General features: G+C 40.7%; 1 protein-coding gene across 7 annotated transcripts in view; it reads left to right on the top strand.

The window, feature by feature from the left end:
- Positions 1-21,750, top strand: part of vav2 (vav 2 guanine nucleotide exchange factor) — a 192,824-nt gene that overhangs the window by 138,698 nt on the left and 32,376 nt on the right. For all 7 annotated transcript variants that reach the window (XM_041058425.1, XM_041058423.1, XM_041058424.1 and 4 more), the window contains exons 5-9: positions 7,562-7,667; positions 9,966-10,064; positions 11,992-12,060; positions 12,690-12,790; positions 20,384-20,483. In XM_041058425.1, the coding sequence (XP_040914359.1) occupies positions 7,562-7,667; positions 9,966-10,064; positions 11,992-12,060; positions 12,690-12,790; positions 20,384-20,483 (475 nt within the window). The remainder of the gene's footprint in view (positions 1-7,561; positions 7,668-9,965; positions 10,065-11,991; positions 12,061-12,689; positions 12,791-20,383; positions 20,484-21,750) is intronic.

The raw sequence follows: 21,750 nt of genomic DNA, 5'->3' as shown, positions 1-21,750 counted from the left end.
TTATAAATAAGTGATGAAACCACAGAACATTTGTGTTTTTGCACCACTGGCATTTAGATCTGATTTTAAGTGTGTTTGTACCGTCAAAACAAATAAATACAGATGAATTTCTGGATCTATTAAGAGCATATTTGGATGCTCATAAAAATTCTCTAACCATCATGTAGATACAAGACATCTTGTGATGTTTCAAAATGAACCGTGATTGCTGCTTCTTCCAATTTCCTCTAACCGCCTAATTACATAAGCGTGGAGCCCTCTGTCACTCTGCCCGTTGCCATGGTGACACCAGTACTGCTCTGGCTTTCGGCCTGGCTGCCTCTCCGCCTGTCTCAGTGGCTGGCTGCCTGGCTTGGTGTATGTTCGATGGGTGGGTGGGTGGGTTTCGCTGGGTGTGAAAGAGAGTCATGGGGTCTCAGAGCTGGCAGCGGTTCCAGCAGTGACAGCAACCTCTCGACTCAGATTAATGGACAATACTTAGTTAACCGCTCTGAGATGGGTGTCATTCATCACAGAGAGATAGGAGGGAGGAGAGCGAGAGACAGAGAGGAGAGCGCTATAGATATATGCCCGCTGAATACATGATTGTGATGTTCTTTAGGGGATGGGGAATGTGCTATTGTTGGAGGAGACTGCCAGCCAAGCAGACTAATGCTGGCTTAGAGTGCAGCTTAGCCAAACATGCAGCACTTCATGGTTGGAGCAAGCCTTTACCTTGAAAACTGAACTCCTGAAGTGATCCTGAAGAAACTAGAGGACATACTAAAAACATGTTCATTTAAAGTTAACAAGAAAAATAGGGATAAAAAATACAACATCCAGATATTGTTATGTAGCCTTTGAGGCTTTTTTATGAGCCTCCCCAGGGGGTGTGGAAGAGTTGCAGCGGAGGATAAGAGATTTGAGGCACTGAGGTGAGGAGAAATGGGACAGGTGTATACAGGTGTTCCACAAACAATGGCAGACTTTTAACGGTGCAAGTTTGCCAAAATGTAAACAAATGCAGTTGCAGCCAACAGCTTCATTCACTGAATCCAGAACAGTTAGTTCCAAAATTCAGAGCATGAAGATGTCAGGCTTTGAAAACCCCTGGTCTGACTGCAGGAAATCCAATCCAGAACAGAGTTTATCTTCTGTCCTCACGCAAGTCCCTTAAATGCATCAGGAAATATCAAAGCGACTAAAGTTAGCTCTCTTATTTTACTCTACATCCATCATATAGAAATGTTGCCTGCACAGAATACTGATTACTTAAGTGTGTAAATTACCATTGAAACATCCGGTGGCTACAGCAAGTGCATGGTATCCATAGCAACAAGTGTCACCAAGTCCACCAGTATAGCAAGTGAGCATAAAAGTAAGGAGCCTGATGGTTTTTTTTTTTTCTACAGCTGATGCTATGTCTTTAATTTGCCTCCAACCTCTAACCTGCAAAATCTCCTCTGTCTGCCGCTGGGTTTCAGCCACTGTAACCATGGCAGCGGCTTTCAACGAGCCCGAAGCTCGAGTTCATCTGTTTTTCTGAAAGGGTCAGTGGTATGGTAACACGGTGCTCTTTGTGTAACCTATAGGTGCAGAGGGCAGGCTCTTGTTGGATTAATCACGTGGCTCTGCAGCACAGCTGCTCTTGACCTTTCACAAAGAACATGTATGCATTTCGTTTCATCATTGGGCAGACGCATAATTGATTCATCAGCAGGTCCTTCACCTAATATAGTTGGACACACTAAGCACATAGGCCACGCTAGCAATAACCCCGCTCTCAAAGACTTATTAATTACCTTGAAATATTGATGCATGCATGATTTACAATGAGGACATGACTGAACTGCGAGAGCGAGGGAGAAGACAATGATGACCTTACTACAGCAGTAATAATCATTTATGATGGATGATGTACTTTATAAAAGCCTCCAAGAGGAAGAAAATAATTCAGTGACAGGACATATGGTCTCATAAAAACAACAGTATTTAAGGGATAAAACTGCAACATTGTCACCTGAAATATTTGGTGTGAGATATGGTGTGAAATATGGACTTAAACAGAATATAACAGCAAAAAAATCATTAAAATGGCATCATTACGTTCAGGGGCAAGGTAACAGCTATGGAAAGCAATCTATAAAAAATGGATCTTGAGGTGAGATTTAAAAACAGAGACCAGGCCACCAGACCAAAAGTTAAACGGGCGACTGCTCCAGCAGCCATGCAGCTAAAGATCGATCAAGGTTTTTTTTTTTTTTTTTTTTTTTCATTTAATCTGAAGCAGCCAAAAGACTTGGTGAACCTCTGAGGTCTCTGAGGATATCTGGAAGTTCAGTCATCCCCAATATAACGATGGCATTTAAAGAAAGAACTCATTTATTAGATACTTTTTTGTCAAAGATTCTACGTGCAAACAGCTTCGCCTGAAGGATGTGTATCACTTCAGAGGGTCTAGTGGAGGTCACTTTCCTTGCTGGATGATTTCCATATTTACAATATCATGTCAGAAGAACTCATGTAATGTGAGGTGAATTGAGGCTTTAGGCTGTCGGTATGAGCTCACCTGGAAATTATTGCTCCAAATGAGTGGTATTGAGGGTCCAGGATAGGTGCTGGTGTATTTTTACACAGCATTCACTGGTTTGCACTCTGTTGAGCCAAATCTGTTTTGCAGGAGTATCTTCAGTGGGGTCGAGGCCGGCCTCTATCTAATTGAGGTCTCCCGGGTTAATGTGGTAAACCTGGTTCGTACTTTCCTCCCTCTGGCTTTGTGATGTCAAGTCTTCATATTGCTTAACTCGGAGTCCTCCCCGTCTGGAATGACTCCATCCTGGAGTTGACAAAGCATGAAATGGGAGTGGATCGGACACAGTCGCCAGGGGACTTTTTCCTCTGAGAAAGACACACACATAGATTTACATTCCACAGCAAACAGTGTCACAAGTCCTTTGTGTCACTCTTTTGCAGTTTATTTTGCTTCATTAATCCCTTGGGCAGGTTGACATGAAAAATCAATAGCTTGAAAATGGATGAAGCTCAGTCGTGGTAATATTTACTGCAAAGTATCAAGTCACATATTTATTTTAAAATGAAGCTTTATGTAACCGCACGATCACTATCGGAATTAACTATTTTGTAACTAGAGAGGGCAGTATGGTAATATTTGTGAATTCTGGCGGCCTTAGACGTACTTTTGTTGTTTGGTTTTGATGGTTCTGGTTTAATTTATCTTCTGAACAGATACAGTGTGGGAGCATTATGATGCAGTGAAGGCTGAGGCAGGAGCTCCCCACTCAACTTCCTGTATAAAAGAAACAATAATATTTTTAATAGAAACCTGTAAAGCAGCCAAGCGTTTGGGGACATATGCTCAGTAGCTCAGATATGGTGAGTCATACTCCGCCCCTCCTCTTCACGGATGTACCTCCATGTCGCTGAGGGCTGGGAGCAGAGGCCAGCGGGCCAATTGCGTGCAAACACAGCGGACACTCTCTGGCCTGTCACTGTGTAATCAGTCAGAAAATTAGACCTAATTCATGAGTCCTCGGGACTCTGCTCCCACTCTTTATCTCCCTGATGCCCTGTGGTAAATGCGCAAGCACACACCTACACATACAAACACACTCTCATAAATGTATTTGAATGATTTATTAATATCCACTAAAGCCTAAGAGACAAACGGATATAAATAGGAAAGTTGTAGTGCGACAGTTTTAGTACATTGGTTAGACATACACCAATCAACCACAGCATTAAAAATGATATACACACATACATACAGTAGATTGATTGATTGATTGATTTCATACATATAACATTAAAACCAGTTACTGTTTTTTATGCTGTGGCTGATCGGTGTATCTCCCTCTTTTTTCTTGCTCACACACATAAATACACACATTTGTAATACCTGGCACCCTGAAACATTAAGCATCAGTATTACATGTCTAAACTATACACATGAACTTTTTTTAACCTCGAACCCAAAATGTTTTTTTAAAAAAAGGACACACTTTTGTCTTAGGATAATTGTCAGTTTCCTGTGAATCACTTGTGCGTATGACAGAATTAATGATGGAGTGTCCATCGGGAGAACAGGGGCTTATCCCAGTGGGCTGTCACACAAATTGGACTGGTGGCTTAATGTAAAAAAAAAAAAAAAAAACAACAGAGAGAGAGAGAGAGAGAGAGAGAGAGAGAGAGAGAGAGAGAGAGAGAGACAGATGTGGTGGTCGGCCCAGTGGTACAGGCTACGCGGCCCTTTCTGGTTCTATGTGGCCGTCATCTGTCATATACCTCACGTCTGTCTGTCTCCCCAGCTAACCACGCTCTGTTCAATCCCTCAGCTCTGCCCACACACTTACCATTTATGTGTTGGTGTCTTTATCATCTTTTAAACACAGAGGCAGCCAGCTGTGGACTGCTGCTGACTCGTTTTACATGAATAACAAAGTAAAAAACATATATAAAAGTCTGGCTGAAAAGCTCAGAAAAAGGAAGGTAAATCCATAAAAATCCAAATTGCTTCCAGTACTTGTGCATCTTGCAGCAGTAACTCTGCAGACAACGGAGAGGGGGAGCAGAACAGCAGAGTGTGTTGAGGACCACAGCTTCCAATGAGTCCAGTACAACACCACCAGTCAGGTTGTCTGAGTTTATTTAGCAGGATTATGTTGTACTTTTTGATTCTGTGAAACCCAGTACAATATGTGAGTCAGGCCTATAGGTTTCTACATAAAGATATTGATGTGAAGTTATCGTTACATAACTTGACGATCAATGCATATTGATGGTGAAAACAGTCAGTCAAGGAATCTGAAGGAGGCTTTAGCATCTAGAGATTTTAAACAGTCAGGAAAAGTGAATGGGGCAAACACAGTCTTTAGATTCCTGATTCCTCTGGCTAACATATAATCAGATATGTACTAGATTTGGATCAGTGGAGTTAGAAAAGCAGGAAACTCCCCTGGTGCTCTCAGTAAAGTATTCAGAAAAATCAATGTAGACAGTGCATCAAAGGAAAAGCAGATGATTAGGAAAAGGGAAGGAGCAACATCCAGGACCCTAAGTTTTAGTCAAAATTAAATATTGTGCAATGCAGTGTGTATTTGGGTTCAACGTATGCAAGCAGTCACATCAGTGAGGTGTACTGGGGATTAGTAAAAAGAGAAAATGAAAATAAAGAGAAGCAGAAGAAGAGGGAGGGAGGTTTAATGAAAACACCAGCCGATAGGAAGCTTTCCATCAAACCTCAGGAGCCCTCAACCACATCAGTGTAATGCAGCGATCAGTCAGTAATCATTGATGAAAAGCATTACAGATATCTGGAACTGACCGATTGGACCAAAGGAGTAATGGGACAATGACAAAATAACGAACTGGGAAAGAGGAAGGGGCTTAAATGTCACCACCAATCAGAAGAATATTTCTGTTTGACAAACTGTCGTGTGCAAGTTCAAGATCAAGAGATACAGATGATGGAAACCAGGACAAACTTATTCTGTTCAGTTTTTCTATTTTCTATTCATTGTTCATTCTTAATGTTTTTTTTTCTTTCTTATAATATTTACTGCTTTATTAAAAGAGCACTCAGAATGCCCTCCAGCTCCTCCTCCACACTCTCCCTGGAGATCTGGCTCCTCTCAGATCTCCCTATAGGTCACATTCAGATCGCCGCACTAGGCCTCCCTCACATAATACTGTCTCTGAGGGGTAAGAGGAAAATGAAATACAACATCTGCTTTCCCAGAACTTCTCTTCCATGCAGCACATCAGTCTCTGCGGAGCGCACTGTAGTCTCAGAGTTCAGAGAGGAGACTGATGGGTCAGCGTCAGCTGGCCGTCGTCCTCCCACACAGCCTCCTCAGTATGAACATGAGCCATTTTTACTTAATGAAGAAGGAAGCAGCACATCGCTGAGGGTGAACCATCCGCCTCAATTAAAACTTCAAACAACCCCCGCACGAGCATGACCACGAAGCTGAATATTCATTTGGGGCACTTCTATCTCATTTTTTTAAATCCCCTTTTCACACATGCAGTGAAAGGAGGAATATTTTAGACATGATGGCAGGTGTAGAGGGTCACATGTAGCCATGTCACAGTGGAGAAAATTCAGCAATGTTTTTTTTTTTTTTTTTACATCTTCGACTGCAAATCTTGTTTTAGAATATTCATATTCATCACACTGGTGATCTGGCATTAAGTGTCCTGCTCAAGGACATTTAATCAGCATGGGCACTTGCTGAGCTTGAACCCTGGTTCTTTTCTAGGTGCAATCTGTATTTATTTATTTATGGTATTATTTATCTGTTTCCCCCAAATTACAAAAACTCCAGTCTGTGTAATTGTAGTATTCTAAATATATGAAATAATATGAATATTATTTTAAAAATCTAAATATTCTAAATCATTAGTATTTGACCTGCTTATTAACACTGTCAGAAGTTGGAGCAGCAGCAGCAGTAACCAGCAAGATACTTTAAAAGCCACAGCAACTGATTGCAGCAAGTTGCGCCAATAATTGCACTCCCTCTCTGAGTCATATCTCAATCAAGGCTGAACACACAGACATGATACACTTATTTTTAGATTGAATGTGACTTGAACTTGCTGAGGATATTATTATCCCCGAAAATTAGCATACCTTATGACTGCAGAACTTGCCCCCAGAATCATCCCATTTTTAGTTTTCGTTCAGTAGCAAAGTAATCCAGTAACTGGTGTCCGTACGTCCAGGGGTACATTGCAAACAGGAACTGCTAACAACTAATTTGGCATACAAAAAAAAAAACAGGGCTCAAGTTGCAGGCTTCAGCCTAACTCACTGAACCCATGACACCATCAAACATTAACTGCCTCCACTACAATACTACTGAGGTGAATGGAATTTAGTTTAAACAGACAAGCAGTTGCCAAGTTTGACCTGGAAACTGCTTTTTGCCAGTTCAAACTTTTCCATTATTTACCAGGCACTTCTTACTACCTTTATTTGTTTACACTATTTAATCATTTATTTCTTTTTTTTTATGACTTAAAGCTCCCGGTTTATTAGCTACATCAATACGGGCCCGTTGCCAAAGCGTTTTTTCCTGCTGAGGCATCTCCACAGCCTCAATAAGTTTCCCAAACAATAATTGCTTTTACAGAACAGAGGGAGATCCAGTGTGAGCACCTGGAGCTGGAGCATCTTTCCCAGAAGATGCAGTTCTCCACATAAACTGCCTGTGCTCTGCTGGCTGCTTGCCTAATTAAAGGTCAGTTAGCTAGCTGGGTGCCAGAGCAACATAAACTCATTAAAGGGAAATGCCACTCAATAACGCAACTCGGCGGAGGTTTGTGAACATCGGGTACAGTGTCCCCGTGCCTGCAACAATATCACTCTTCAGTCAGGGCTTTTGAAAGATAACGAGCTTGTACTGGTTTGACTGCTCAGTGTCTTTCCGATGTCGGAGCAGTTTAAAGGCGACATATGAGCCCGTTTTTCCAGAGTAAAAGGATTCATCCTTTGAGTTAAGGTTGTGTTTAGATACACGTGTTTGTCTAACGTGTTGTGTGTGTGTGTGCTTTTCCCCAGTGAGCATGACTTGGGTGAGGACGACATCTATGACTGCGTGCCGTGTGAGGACGATGGGGATGATATCTATGAGGACATCATTAAGGTGGAAGTACGACAACCCATGGTGAGAACATTGTGCTGATGATGTAATTGTTTGTCATATTGTGAATCTTACTGCGGGCATTTTCCTATGCTGACAGTGTGCAGGAGTTTTTTGTTTTTTTGGCATGATTTCATTTTCTTACGCTCCACGTGTCCATCAGTCAACACTTAGTTGTTCAGTATTTGTATTTCTACACACACTCACAGTAAACGTCTTCCGTAACTGGTGCTAATTTTGACTTCTGACTTGCACTGCTTTGCCTTTCTCATGCTGCAGATCAGATACATGCAGGTGAGTGCTGCTGTGTTTGTGACTCACCCCACCATGTCAGCTAACTCCCTCCACCACTTCATTTAAAACAAACTCATAGCATCCCACGAGAATGCCCTGCCAATTAGATTAGTGACCCATGCATAGGGGAAAAAAAAAACAGAAGACCCCATCTGGTCTAAAGACTGACTCAGGGCCCAGCAGACTGACTTCAGCTTGGTGACTGAATGTTAACTTGACGTCAGCGAGGACCACCAGCTGCCACATCGAACCTCAGAGCATGAGACAAATAAACATCATCCTGCTGGCTTTCAGCTCTGGCTCTGATTGGCTGATTACATGCTAGATAGAGGCCTGGACCAGACTTGCTGTTCTGCATTATCATCCCCAATTTCTGTAACATCATCTCTGGTTATCAACAGCCAAATCTGCACCAGGTGACTTAGTTGCTTATTCACCAGTCGAGCTGCTCCTATCACTGCCACTGCATAGAAAATTGGTACAGGCAAAAAAAAAAAAAAAGCCTGTGTGTGTGTGTGTGTGTGTTTTTTTTTTACCATGGTCATTAGGGTGGCTGACTTACAATATGCATAACAGGACATGGTTCTTTTAAAGAATGAACATGTATATGCACACACACAGACTTCCTTAGACATGAGGCCTCCTGAGAAACACTATAGATAGATAAATTTGTGTCTTTTCCCATCCTCCCCTGCTTCCTTATAATGTGCAATCTGCTCGCATGACTGTAATTTAATTGCCTCTGATTCATCTACATTTACATACATATGCCAATGCCAGCCACACACTTTCACACACAAAAGCTCGGTAGTTCACATGCATCCTGCAAAGTCAGTGTTATTGCCACCTCGCTTTACTCAAGTCATGCCAGCAGCTGCAGTCAGTCACTGTAGGTGAACATTTGTATCTGGTTCAAGTTGAAAATCAGGTGTCAATCAAGTGTATGGTCTAACCTTTTGAATGTATTTTTCCTTCTGTTTCAGCAGCCATTATTTTCCTCTTATATCTAAACAGTAGTCAATGGAGACAACCCTGTGGCAAATACATTGATACTGAACATATCAGTAAAATATTTACAGACAACATATTTGTTTTCCACCAAAATATCCAATCTTGTAGTAGAACATCCACTTGTAGAGGCTACAGCATTATTAAACATTTTAATGGTAAGTTTAATATCATATCACTTGGTTAAGGTCAGGGACAGGCCGTGGTCTGGTTTAATGCAGAATAAGTCCACAGTGGCTTCAGACACAACGTGTACATTTAATAAAAAACACAACTTTTCCCTAACCTGAACCAAAGTGCTTTTGTTGCTTAAACCTACTCACAGATGGGACTTGGATGCAAACCCAGGTCTCATGTGTGACAGCTGTGCACTTTGTACGCCTGCCATCCACCCTAACCACCTCCTGGTGTCTCCGCTGCTGTTAATAAATATAAAAAATACGTTGTGTCTGAACTTAATCCAGCGAGCGATTATGTTTCCTACGAATTGTATCTGCTGTTGCAGTTTAGTTGTATATATAAATGTAATTTTTAGGAGACCGGGTTGAGGAAAGCAGTGCTGATAATGTGTGGACCTGAAAACCAGTTTGAGATCGGTGTAATCCATCACAGTGAACGTCAATTCTGCAATCAGTTTTGTCAGTGTTACATTATAGTTGCATGGTAATGCAGTTTAAGTATAAAGTGAGGGAAAGTTTGCATTATCTCATATCAGTAAATACAGTTTTACAGATTGATTTAACCCAACAACTCAAGTAATGTTGGAGAGTTTGCTAATTGATTTACATACTGTTTATAAATAAATAGAAACCGATGACCGCCTAAAATATATTAATATTTAGCTTCTTTTATATAAACACACACAAATCCCTATTTACATGAAAAATCATTACTAAAACACCAAGAACTGTATGGTCATGCAACAATGGCAGATAGTAATGATAAATAGTACAGATAAGGAGTTCATAAATAATCATGCAGCCCAGTTGTCCTTATTCATTATGTGTATTATCTCTATAGAAAATGGGTATGACAGAAGATGACAAGAGAAACTGCTGCTTAGTGGAGATCCAGGAGACTGAAGCAAAGTACTACAAGACTTTAGAGGACATTGAGAAGGTGAGTGTCAGAATGTGTGTGTGTGTGTGTATACATACAGTGCATTTGTGTGTGTTGATAAGTGTGCATTTTTATCCAAGTACAAGCTATTTCGTGTAAGTGAAAATCTTTCTTTCTTGGTGTCTCGGGCCTGTGGGCTGGGTCACAGCATGGAAATGTCAGCTATTGGCAGATTGATTCGGGAACACAAATGTCACAGGAGGTTATCGATATGGTTATTACTGGCTCAGCCTCCACAAGAGACACTGATCCCTGAGGCTTTTAAGTTTACGTGGACACACACACACGCACTGTGCTGTCAGCGAGTGTTTTGGAAGTTATCCAAAAAACGAATGCATTACTTATTACGCATTGCACATATTACATCTCCTAACATAGTGAGATGAGAATTTTACATTATTTTCTAAAAGTCATAAACATCTACCTCTCACTGATACGTTTTTTTTCTCCTGCCCAACACATTCTCCTTGTGTTAAAGCTGCATAACTGGTCAAAAACTAATCTAATTTAGCAGAGGTTTAGATATTTCTATGATTTTCTGTAAAAGTAGTCTTGCCTTGTTTTCTGATTAAGATCTTTTCTTTCTAAGAAGTTTTTTGACTGGTTGCCTGTGGACTCAGCTGGAGTAGACAGGAGAACCTGGACATATTTCACGCTGACATTCCTATTGTTAAATGGTGTTTGCAGAACGGCGAGCATCAAGCCTCCTCTGACGTTTTCCTCTTTATTCGCATTCTTCCCTCATTCACACAGAAATTTCTTAAGCGGGTAGTAGAACGCACACACTCTTTACACAACCACCCTGTTCTGCCTTGACACTGTTTGTTTTGCCCTTGCCCTGTTTTTGTTTTGTTTTGTCTTGGCACCTTATGTTGTCCTCTGCACCGTATGTTGTCTAACAAGTTGACACCATCGGCCCCAGAGAAATTAATCGTCTCCTCTGTGTTAAGGATCAGCTGACAGCAGAATTCTAAGTTCGCTTGAAGGAGAGTCCCTTGTGTGGTCACACATACTTTATGACAGTGGAGGGACCATGTGCATGTTCACTGTCCATGTTACGCATCCCTGTCTGTTTAGGACCATATCTGGGACTTCACAGCACCATGTTACCTTGGACATTACTACCTTCAACATAGCTTCCTACAAATTTAAACAAAGTCAAGGAGTTTCCCAGTGAAACAGCAAACTATGTGTTTGAAGCATCCTAAAGTTACACACACACAACAGCTCTTTGTGCGGTAATGGACCATTGTTGAGATCAGTGTTGCCAATGCATCAGTTTCCATGTTGACAGATTTCATTCGCGATTTGATGGAGCGCCACAAATCATCCGCTCCGCTAATTTCATTAAACTAAATGTGTATCCTGTGTTTCCCGAATCAGACCAACACAGGACTAAATGAGAATAAATAACCTTCTTATGATCAGAGGACTCGTTAAGCTTAATTGAGTTGGGGTTAATAAAGCCTGTCATCTCTTCATTGCTTCTTCGTTGATCTATTTGTTATTATTATGATGATGGAATGTGACAACCATAAAACAACGTTAGAGAAATAACAGGCAGGTTTTTCTTCTGTAAGCATACGTGCAGCACACAGAACAGCTGTACACTTTGTATTTATGGCATACTTAGTGTTATAGCCTGAAATTAAATAACCCCACACACCCCGTGAACAGCAATAGAATGTCTCCATATTTTACAGTGTAGCCTGGTATTGATATTCCATGTTGCTGCAGTTAACTTTCATTTGTGCTGTTCTCAGAACTGCCAAAAGCTCGGCCACAGCTTTATTTCATTTAATCAATATGTATGTGACATGTAAAACTGTTAAGTCTGGATTTGTAAATAAATATTTTAGAAGAAAATTATGAATATATTCTTAAAAAAACACATTTTCTGTTATTTGTCTCTTGTTTTTCTTTCAAGAATTACATGATCCCGTTGAAGCAAGTCTTGAGTCCACAGGATATGGAGGCTATCTTTGTCAACCTTGAGGTGAGTAACCACTCATGGAAAGAAAATGATTTCTGTACAGCACGCCTGGATTTGTCACACGCCAAGTGAATAATTCAATATGTGTATGGATGGCTGAATGAATAACGGGATGTGTCGTATATACTGTATGTATATCATGGGCGTTAACAGTACTGCATGCTAATTCACGGTTCAGTACATAGGGAGATTTTGGTGGATTTAGCTCATGGACATTTTTTGGTGTAAAACTTAAAAGAGCACAAAAAGCAGAATTGCAGTATTGTGCTGATTATACCTAAATAATTCCACTGCACACACTGCCGCTTTATTACAGTTAACACAGCTACTGCGGTTTATTTTGAGTCACTCCCACATTCACCATACAGCTGCTGCTGTAAATACTCACCACAGACACCAAGTGTGTATTAATCCGCAGGTGAAAATAGTCCTCAATAGATACACTATAGGTTCTATTTGAGTAATGTTTGCTAAAAACTACAGTGCCCAGCTGTTTTAACTTTTTTTTTAAACAATAGACAGTGCAGTAGATGTTTGACATATTTTTAATGATGTATGGCCTGTAACTCTGTATAAAGGAAAGAATAAGCATTAAGCTAATGATTTGAATGTTTACTGTGATTTGGACTCAGGATGTTATCAAAGTCCACTTTGCCCTCCTGCGAGCCATCGACCTGAACATGGTCAGCGGAGGAAGCGGCCTTGGGAAGATCTTCCTCGACTTCAAGGAAAGGTTAGTAACGTTAAATTCATATATGATGTGTGTGTCGACATACAGGTTGTGCAATTTTGGTTTATGTTATGTACTTAGAGTTAAAATCCTTGTATAGTTTAGGGGAAGCAGCATTTTTTTTCTGGCCTTTCAAATTCAGGAGGCTGCATCAAGCTGAGTATTCAAAGAGCGGGAGGACTGATGGGATTAGTGTTCAAAGAGTAAGTCAGTTAAAACAAAACATGTTAGAGGAAAAAGCTGAGAGAGCAGGTAACCAAATGTTCCCCAGTCAGCGTTAATCCATTTAAGATTACATTAGCTTGTCACAGTCATATTCCTGTACCGTTGTCTTTCCTCTTGCACTGCCATATCATTTTGTTTGGTTTGTAGTACGTTTTTGCATTTGTCGTTCATCATTTCTAAACCTAACCGAGGTTCTCCAACAACCTGGATTTCAGTCGGCTTTTCAAATGCATTCCTCTGGTGTCAGTACAAGAATTATCTTTTTATCAAGCAAATTCTGTTCAAATCAGTTAATTAACCAGTTAAAATCTGTCATTTTTGCAACAAGTGCATTTCTACTGGAAACAAACTGAATTGGAAATTGACGGCTTTTCGGACAGAAATCACTTGATGAGAGAGAGATTTCTTCAGCATGGGGATTAGAAAACAGGGGACAGCTGAGGCGTATTGGCAAACGGAGTTTTGTCTCAGATGGGCCTCCATTTTGCCCAGCTGCTGAGCAACGTGTGGATAATTTGCATCCCTGAGGGGAGTAGTGATTTGCCTCCCTGCTGTGCGTGAATGTGGCTGCTTCATAGGTCATGGTAATGATGGTGATGATAGGTTCTGGCCCCAGTCATGATTCCATACACAGCTATGGATGTGCCACTCTGCTCGAATGATACAGTCATTACTGTAAGAGTGAGTCACACACTTGCCTGCAAGTGCATGTGTATGTACCTGTTCTTGCATACATAAGTACATATTATATTTCTGCAGTGTTCCTGATATCACATGTTTCTCCCCCATGCTTATCCTCCCAACCTGAAACAGACAGTCACAGTATTTCTTTAGGCGACGTCAGTTTGCATAGGTAATAGGCTCATCGCAGACCTCTTCCTTAAGCCCAAAGGGCCATATAACACAAAGTTGGTGCGACACAAGAGACTGCTCCTACTAATAGACAGAGGCAGGCACATACTCTGTCCCTCTATCTCACACACGCAGACACGCACACACAAACACACACTCCCCTTCCTCGTTTAGCTCATCTGACTCTCTGATCTGATTGCGCAGTGGTTTGAAGTCTTAATTTGCACGCAATCCCAGATAAGGTCCGGCTAGCCAAAGATCCCTGCAGAGGACTGGGAGGTTGTCACATAAAAGCTCAGAAGATGCACACAGAGAGGCAGAAGCAGGGACAATATAAGAAGACAGTTCAGCAGAAACAGTATTTTCTACAGTTTCATTATCTAAATTGTTCACAGAGTAGATTAAATTACTTTTTTTTTACCTGTTTATAGTTTGATTTTAACCTTTTTTTTTTTTAAACTGACTAAAACCGATCAAGAGTAATTGTCTTTTTGAGTCCTTGCAGATAATACATAATTAGTTGGACATTTTTTCAGGATGGTGGTCATTTGTCTTCCTTTGACTGTCTCAGGCACTTTATTGCATGAGTTGGTTTATCCAAATTTCTTCCAAAAAATTTTTTGGAAGAAATGCTTTAAAAAAAAATAGAAAATTGCAATTACATTACAGAACAAAGTAATTGTACTAACTAAATGTCTATCTAATGTCCAGGAGTATGTGGACTACCTCAATCGATAGCCTATATGATTGCTGACCATATCATTCCAAAGCCATGGGCATTAATGTGCCGATATAATGGCCTCCACTCTTCTTTAAAGGCTTTCCACAAGATATTGGAACCCGCCTGCAGGGATTCGCTCCCATTCAGCTATAAGCACATTAGTGAGGTCCAACACTGATGTTAGGTGCTAAGGTGTAGCTCTTAGTCGGTGTTCCAGTTCATCCGCAGGTGTTAGATGGGGTTGAGCTCGGGGCTCTGTGCTGGCCAGTTAAGTTCTTCCACATCAAACTGGGAAAACCATTTCTTTACAGACCTGGCTCTGTGCACCATGACATTGTCATGTTGAAACAGGAAAAACAGATTTTCTTTTATGTGGAGCTAAAGAGCTTAAGCCAAACCTTAAGAGCCCCAAATCAAACTTACTCCTACAGTCTACTTGGTTGTTTTGGAATGGATTTTAACCTTCTATCTCTGACAGAAATATCTAACATTTACCTTCTATTCATAAGCAAATTTGCTAATGATATACCGTTCATTGTTACTGTTTACCCTCAGCGACATTTTCCAAAATGCGACACAGGGTTATTTTAAGAAAACGATTCATTAGATTTGCAGATTCTGTGCGTCACAGGCTTTGATTCTGTGCATGTGATTGACATGTATACCTGCCTCATTATGAGCCGCTGTGGTGTCCTGTCTCTCTGTGGTGATAAACAAGAGTGACCAGGGGATTTGGACTCGCACAGCACCACTCTCATCAAGCATCTTGGCAAATTTCCTGAGGACCTGACTTGGTATAAATAATTTGGTTATCTATGCTTGTAAGTCCCTGTGACCTTTACAACAATGTGCTTGTTTCTTTTTTTCTCACACCAGTGCAAAAGAGGAAAAGCTTTCTTTTTTTTCTTTTCCGATTTGTCATTGAACTGAATGCCATGCTGAAAATGTCACTGGTTTATCTCGACTACTTCTCAATTCTTAAACAGCCAGGACCAGGCTGAATGGAAAAGCACACTCAGTGGAAGCTCTATAAACTAAATGGGCATCTAAGTACCCTCTTGTTGATATCCTCATTTGCAACTTTCCCCAACTCATTTCCGGAGTAATCTGGCTCCCAGATATCGTTGCGGTGCCTAATCATGGCTGCACTCTGAGACTCTTTATTGGAGGTCTTTGCTCTATGTTCTCCATTTACTGTGTGCTGGGTATGTTGAGTGGAGGTGAGGGGGTCCCAATGCCATGTGTCAGAGAATATTAGCTGGTTCCACAGCCTGTCACTTCTGGTTTGCTGGGAGATTTCCTCAGTCGCCTGACTTGGCTCACAGGGCTCAGCGAGAGTGGGATGGGGGGGGCGGGGGTGAAGGCCCAGGGCGCAGAAACTCAAAATTGCATTTTCTGTGAAATAACATGCAATACAGCATCCTTATTATGAAAGGGGCCAGCACAGCAGGGTGATATCACCGACACCGAAAAGAATATAAACAGCACGTTTTTACTGCACCAGCAAACTCTCCAACCCAAAGGAAAACTCTTAAACAGCTCTGCTATTTAGAGGTCGCTGTATTGCTTCACCTCTTGTGTATACTTGGGCTTGTTTGCAAACTTCTTTTCTAATTTTTGATCCTCCAGAGGTTTTCTACTGGCACAAGTGAAAAAAAAAACCTGTGAATCGGCCCATTCTAGGGGAAAAAAGCTTTTTATTTGTGAGTTAACAGTTAAAACTTAATGGGTCCCATCCTGCTGTTTCAGGGACTGGGAGAACTTTGTCTTTCTTGTCTCCCCCAAACATATAATCCTCCTTCTGCAGCTTCTACCTTTTGTCAAGAAATCGTACCTCGTTCATCTTTCCGTTCTTATCAGTGAGAGGAAAATTGATGTTTGCTCAAAGGCATAAAGAAGGTGCACAAAAAAAAGCCAGCATTTTTCATCATTAATGCTCCACTCTAGAAAATATTGGACCTTTGGAATTTCTCTGCAATAGTTTGGCTGAATAACGATTCTGTATGAGATGTTTTGAGTAATACTGTGATTATATTATACCATTTTGAATCTCTCAAGGTTACTTTAGTTGTTTTGGAAAAGGCTGATAAGGAGCTTCAATACTACCCTAAGATTTGCAGTTTAATTACTGATACTGATTCAGAGTGTAGAGTTTTTTTCTCTTGTATGTGCAACACAGTGTTTAAGACCATTAATATTCAAGAAGGAAATACAAGGAGAAAACAGGAAATGATGAGTTGTTGCCTCCCACTGCGATGTGTCCAGACGAGGTGTCAAGTAAAGAGTGTACCTATCACAGTGTCACGGACTAATTATGGCTGACTGGGCCAAGAGTGGATGCATGCTGCAGTGTGCTTGTGTGTCATTAGCCCTTTTGTTTCACTGTCTGTCTCAGGGACGGGGACAAAGCCACTGACTGGCCTCTCAAGTCTCAGATGAAAGGCTGTTATTAAACTTATTTCCACACAGTGTAATGTCTAAAGAGCCATTTGTTGATTGACTAGTTGTGCGTGATTGAGTGACCTCGGGTGTGATATTTTGATGGCAGAAAGGGATGCCGTCATTATTCTTTATGCACTGAAAACCTACAAGATGTTTTGTTTTTTTTTTTCAATTAATGTCATTCATCTTAAAACAGTATTAACATCCACACATACAGTGTTTTATTCCTCCATCATTCCAAGATGCTGAACGCACAACTGTGATAAGAAAATAACAGGGATACAGTTGTACCACACTGACCCCCTTGCATGTTACACATGTCAACGTGCAAAGAATCCCCTTGAAAATAAAAAAGGATCGTTAGCATTTTTAATAAATACCTTATTCACTCTCTTTTTAGCTTTGGTTTGGTCTCCACCAGCTCCTGACTTTGTATACCTGCCATTTGGTGCTGAACAGGTAACAAACAGTGAGCTAATCAGAGCTTGTTTGCTGAAAACAGCTGCCTGCTGCTGCGGGAAATGGGGCTGATGAGAGAACTGAGTTTAAACCATGATATAAATATGCTATAAAAAAAACAAAAAAAACTATGAGCTATAAAAGCAACTAAAACACCTCCCCATCCCAGCATCACAGAGCTGGCTGTCTTACTGGATATGGCGTTGTTGGCCGCAAATGGAACCTTCAGAAATTCAGCCCTCAGGCAGTGGAGAACGAGCTGCTTGCTCCAGGCACCCAGTGGTACACATGAAAAGTACACACACACATAAACACACACATACACACTAAAAAAATTGGCCTTCTTTTTAGTCCAGCCAGATAAGCATACAAATCACTCTTTTAATCATTTTCATTGACTGAGCTCTTGCCATTGCTGTGAGAAAAACATAAGTTTGGTCCCTCTGAGTAAATTTTCCTTATTAAGGTCACGCACTGATGAATATAAATGAGTATGCAAACAAATTCCGTGAGATCTTGCCTTCACACATTGTACAATAAGAGCAGTGTTGGACATTTTTGGTCTGTGTAACCGCAGGAGCAGCTGCTTTTCCTTCCTTTTGTTCATCACATTCACCACATTTTCTCTCCATAAACTGCCACAGTGATTCCCACATTGACATCAGTAGCTTGAGCCCTTTGCATTCCTGTCTTGGAACAGCTTCTTTAAAGAAGACCTTCATGTCTCATTATGTCCTCATAACTTACTATATGATGGGTGTCTCTGGCACGTGCCCCTGGATCCTCGCTACACTGCACAGTCTGCCTGCTGTCTTCTAATTGATCAAGACACCCATTAATCTCAATCACTTTGCCGTGGATACCTTATTCATCTTTCCTGGAGGAGCTGGAGCTGAGGGAAGCTGTCTCTCCGAATGTGGATCAAGGCTTAATCAGTGGCTTGTTAGCCCAGGGCCAGTTTAACTGGAAATAGGAGCCTCTCTGCAGGGGGGGGCCTTAGTCAAAACTCTGCCCAGCAAAGCTCCAGTGATCATCCCCGGTAGATCTCTGACGAATGGGTGTGATAGAAATGCTGCTTTTGAGGAGAGGATTTCTGCCTCAGCGTTCCACCTCTGGCAGAAATGACACTGAATCATACATTTACAGCCTCAACATTTTAGTAAGTTTTCTGGAGCAGAATTATTCATTTGAAGAGATGCTTTTGTATTAATAATGGAGATTCATAAGTTTGTACTTAAGTGTTTTGGGAGCAGCAGAATCAAGCTGTGGAATCATTTTGAACTCTGCTTAAAGCAATATTAAAGTAAGCCTTACTACACATGATATTCCATAACTTTTAAAATCGTGTCAGTATTTGTTGTAACATTATTTGTGTTTTCGCCACCCTGTTATCCCCACTTTCCTTTGGTGGAAGATTTTTAGAGCTGCCCTTGTTGCAACAGGACCTTGTGTATTGTAGTGGACTGTGTCTTCTTCCAGTGATAAACACAACAACTTCTGGATGCATGAAGTCATCAAGTGAAAAACAGTTTAAACTACTCTGATGCTTTAAAAAATATGTCAAAAATAGTGAGTCAAATGTACGTGAAACTGAACCTGAAATCCATGTGGTTTTGCAGTTTTGTTTCCTGTAGTTGAACCAAGGCTCCATCATATAACCTTTCCCTGGTCGATCTGTTTGCGGTGCTGCTCTTCTCTGTGACACAGATCTATCAGAGGCTTGATTAGTCTTCAGGGTGCCAGCTCTCTGCACCGCTTTGCCCCGTTCGAGATTCAGATTAAGAGACTGGAGTGCCAACTCTACTGGAGGGGGGTTACTATACCAGCCATGCCAATGCCCTACTTTGACTCAGTGAGTGAGTGAGAGGAATGTGTGCCACGTGCAGTGGCATCCTCCAGGCAAGATGACTTTGAACTCCCTCCCAGCCGAACCCACAGATCTGTGTCAGGGTCCCATTGTAGTATCTAATGAACACAGCTCTCATATCCTCACTGCTCAAAATTAAGAGATTTTTTTTCCCCCCCTTACACGCTGATAAGAGAAACTCTGCAAAGCAACTGATATAAAGCAGCATCTTTCATTAGTTCTCTGTGATTACAGCTTATTGGTAAGAGGATGCCACCCCTCCAAATATTGCCCTGGGATCAGAATCCAGTCATTTCTTATTCATGGTATTCACGTATATTCATAATCATAATACATTTATTCACATATTCATGTATCCGCCCCCTATAGTGCCAAATGACTCTCAGGCTGACCTTTCAAATTGTGTTATTAATCTTAAAATTAATGTGCAGGGTATTGCCTAAAGGCTCCATGACACTAAGTGGTTCAGAGCTAATTGTGGACTCGTTACAAAAGATTTGTCGTCTTTATTAAGTGTTGTTTTCAGGTTACTAACCTCATCCTGAGCTTTGAACAGTGCACATGCTCCTAGCTGCAGTGAGCATTTGGGGAGTTAATGTAGATAACAGCTTAAAAAAAAGCAATTGTTTTTAATTGTTCTTTGCAGTACTTTTGATTCATAGACCAAAATGGGTCTTTACTCTCTTTGCTCTTTAAGGACAAATGTGTTTGGTCTAATAGAAAAGCTTCATAAGGATGATTGAAGCTATGTTTAATGAGGCACAGTGAGGTGTGTAGACCTCGGCCCCATGACTGCCCAGTCTTTTTTAAGATACAGACATAATGTGAGTGTGACCACGCTGGAGTGCAGTTTGTCTCTTTGGGACACGATGTGAATAAGTTTCAGAAAAGGAGCCGTGGTCAAACATTTACACCTGTTTTGGTTATTTATTTAGTCAACATTTTTAAATTCCTCTTTATGTTCCCATAAGGGCGATACATTGTGATACTGTATTTAGATTCACAGTTTTTGAATTTGGTCCTTCACCAGGTTGTTGATCTATGGTCAGTACTGCAGTCACATGGAAAATGCCCAGAAGACACTGGATGAGCTAATAGCAACACGTGAAGACGTCAAGATTAAAGTAGAGGTAATGTCCTTTTACTCATTCAACATTTGCTGCTTCAAGCTTCTCACATTTTATGCTTTTCTTTGTCATACATGAAAGTAAGTATGATATTTTTGATGTGAAGTTGATTTGAATAAACCAAGTAATTTTCATTTCATTTTACTGATTGATCAGTGGAATAAACAACAGATTAATCAATAGTGAAATGCCCTAGTTTCCATTATGCAGATCTATATCTTTTCTTCTTTAATGAAGGAGAATCATTGGCAACACGTTCAATATTATAATGATACGACAGAAACAAGTTAAGACATTGTCAGCTTCACATCAGGTAGATGCCACTGTGCACGATGCAGTAAATAGAGTTTGAAAACAAAAGAAATATTGTGACCAATATCAGAGATACTGTCTAAAACCATGCAACCATGTTCCAGAGAGATAATGCAAATATACCAATCAAATACAACAGATTCTGACATCTTACAAAACCATTACACAAGTATGAAAGTCTACGTTTCTGTTGAATAAGTGATGCCATTGAATAAATAAATGAATGGGGTCCAAATTTGCTGTCATCATATGTAAATTGAAAATCAGAAAGGCAAATAACGTGACTTACAAATACTCCCTCAGAGCTCTTTCATAATACCGTGTTCTCTTACTCTGAGCATGATTGAACATGAGTATATATGGATTTGTAGTAACTGACTTAGTTAGGTATCATCTTGTTTGTCTTGTTAAATCTCCACAGGATTTTAAAGAGAAAAAATATTGCATTTATGATTTAAATTTGGGAGATATTCAGAGTCCCTTTATGCTGCAAGACCTCCCTCTGTGTGTGCAACTGTTATTCTCTGACCTTCTCTGAACCAGGATTCTTGAGAAAAACCTGAATTTATGATAGCAGAATGAACAGCGTCCTGTAATATTGGGTTTAAGAGAGAAATAACTGTGGGAGACAAAAAAGAAATGATTACAGCCCACGTAGTTGACACTCTCTCTTAAAATAGAATAGATTTGTAACAGGGTAAAACAGCTTCTTACTGTCTTTTTACACTAAGACCTTGCTGTTACAGAGGGATAAGCTGTCCTTGTTACTGCACAGTCATAGAAACTGAATAAAGAAAGTCCTACACACTGCGCTACTGTGACAAAAGACTTACAGAGCCTATGCAGAGTTTACGGAAATGTATACATTAGTCAGGGGAGATTCTCAGTCAGCATGCAGAGTAATTGTGTCGCAAATAGCTGGCACGACCAGAGCTTTTGTGCCCTGGGAGAATAAACT

The sequence above is a fragment of the Toxotes jaculatrix genome, chromosome 16 (assembly GCF_017976425.1).
Source record: "Toxotes jaculatrix isolate fToxJac2 chromosome 16, fToxJac2.pri, whole genome shotgun sequence".
In the NCBI taxonomy this organism is placed as follows: domain Eukaryota; kingdom Metazoa; phylum Chordata; class Actinopteri; family Toxotidae; genus Toxotes; species Toxotes jaculatrix.
This window is presented reverse-complemented; position numbering and strand designations above follow the sequence as displayed.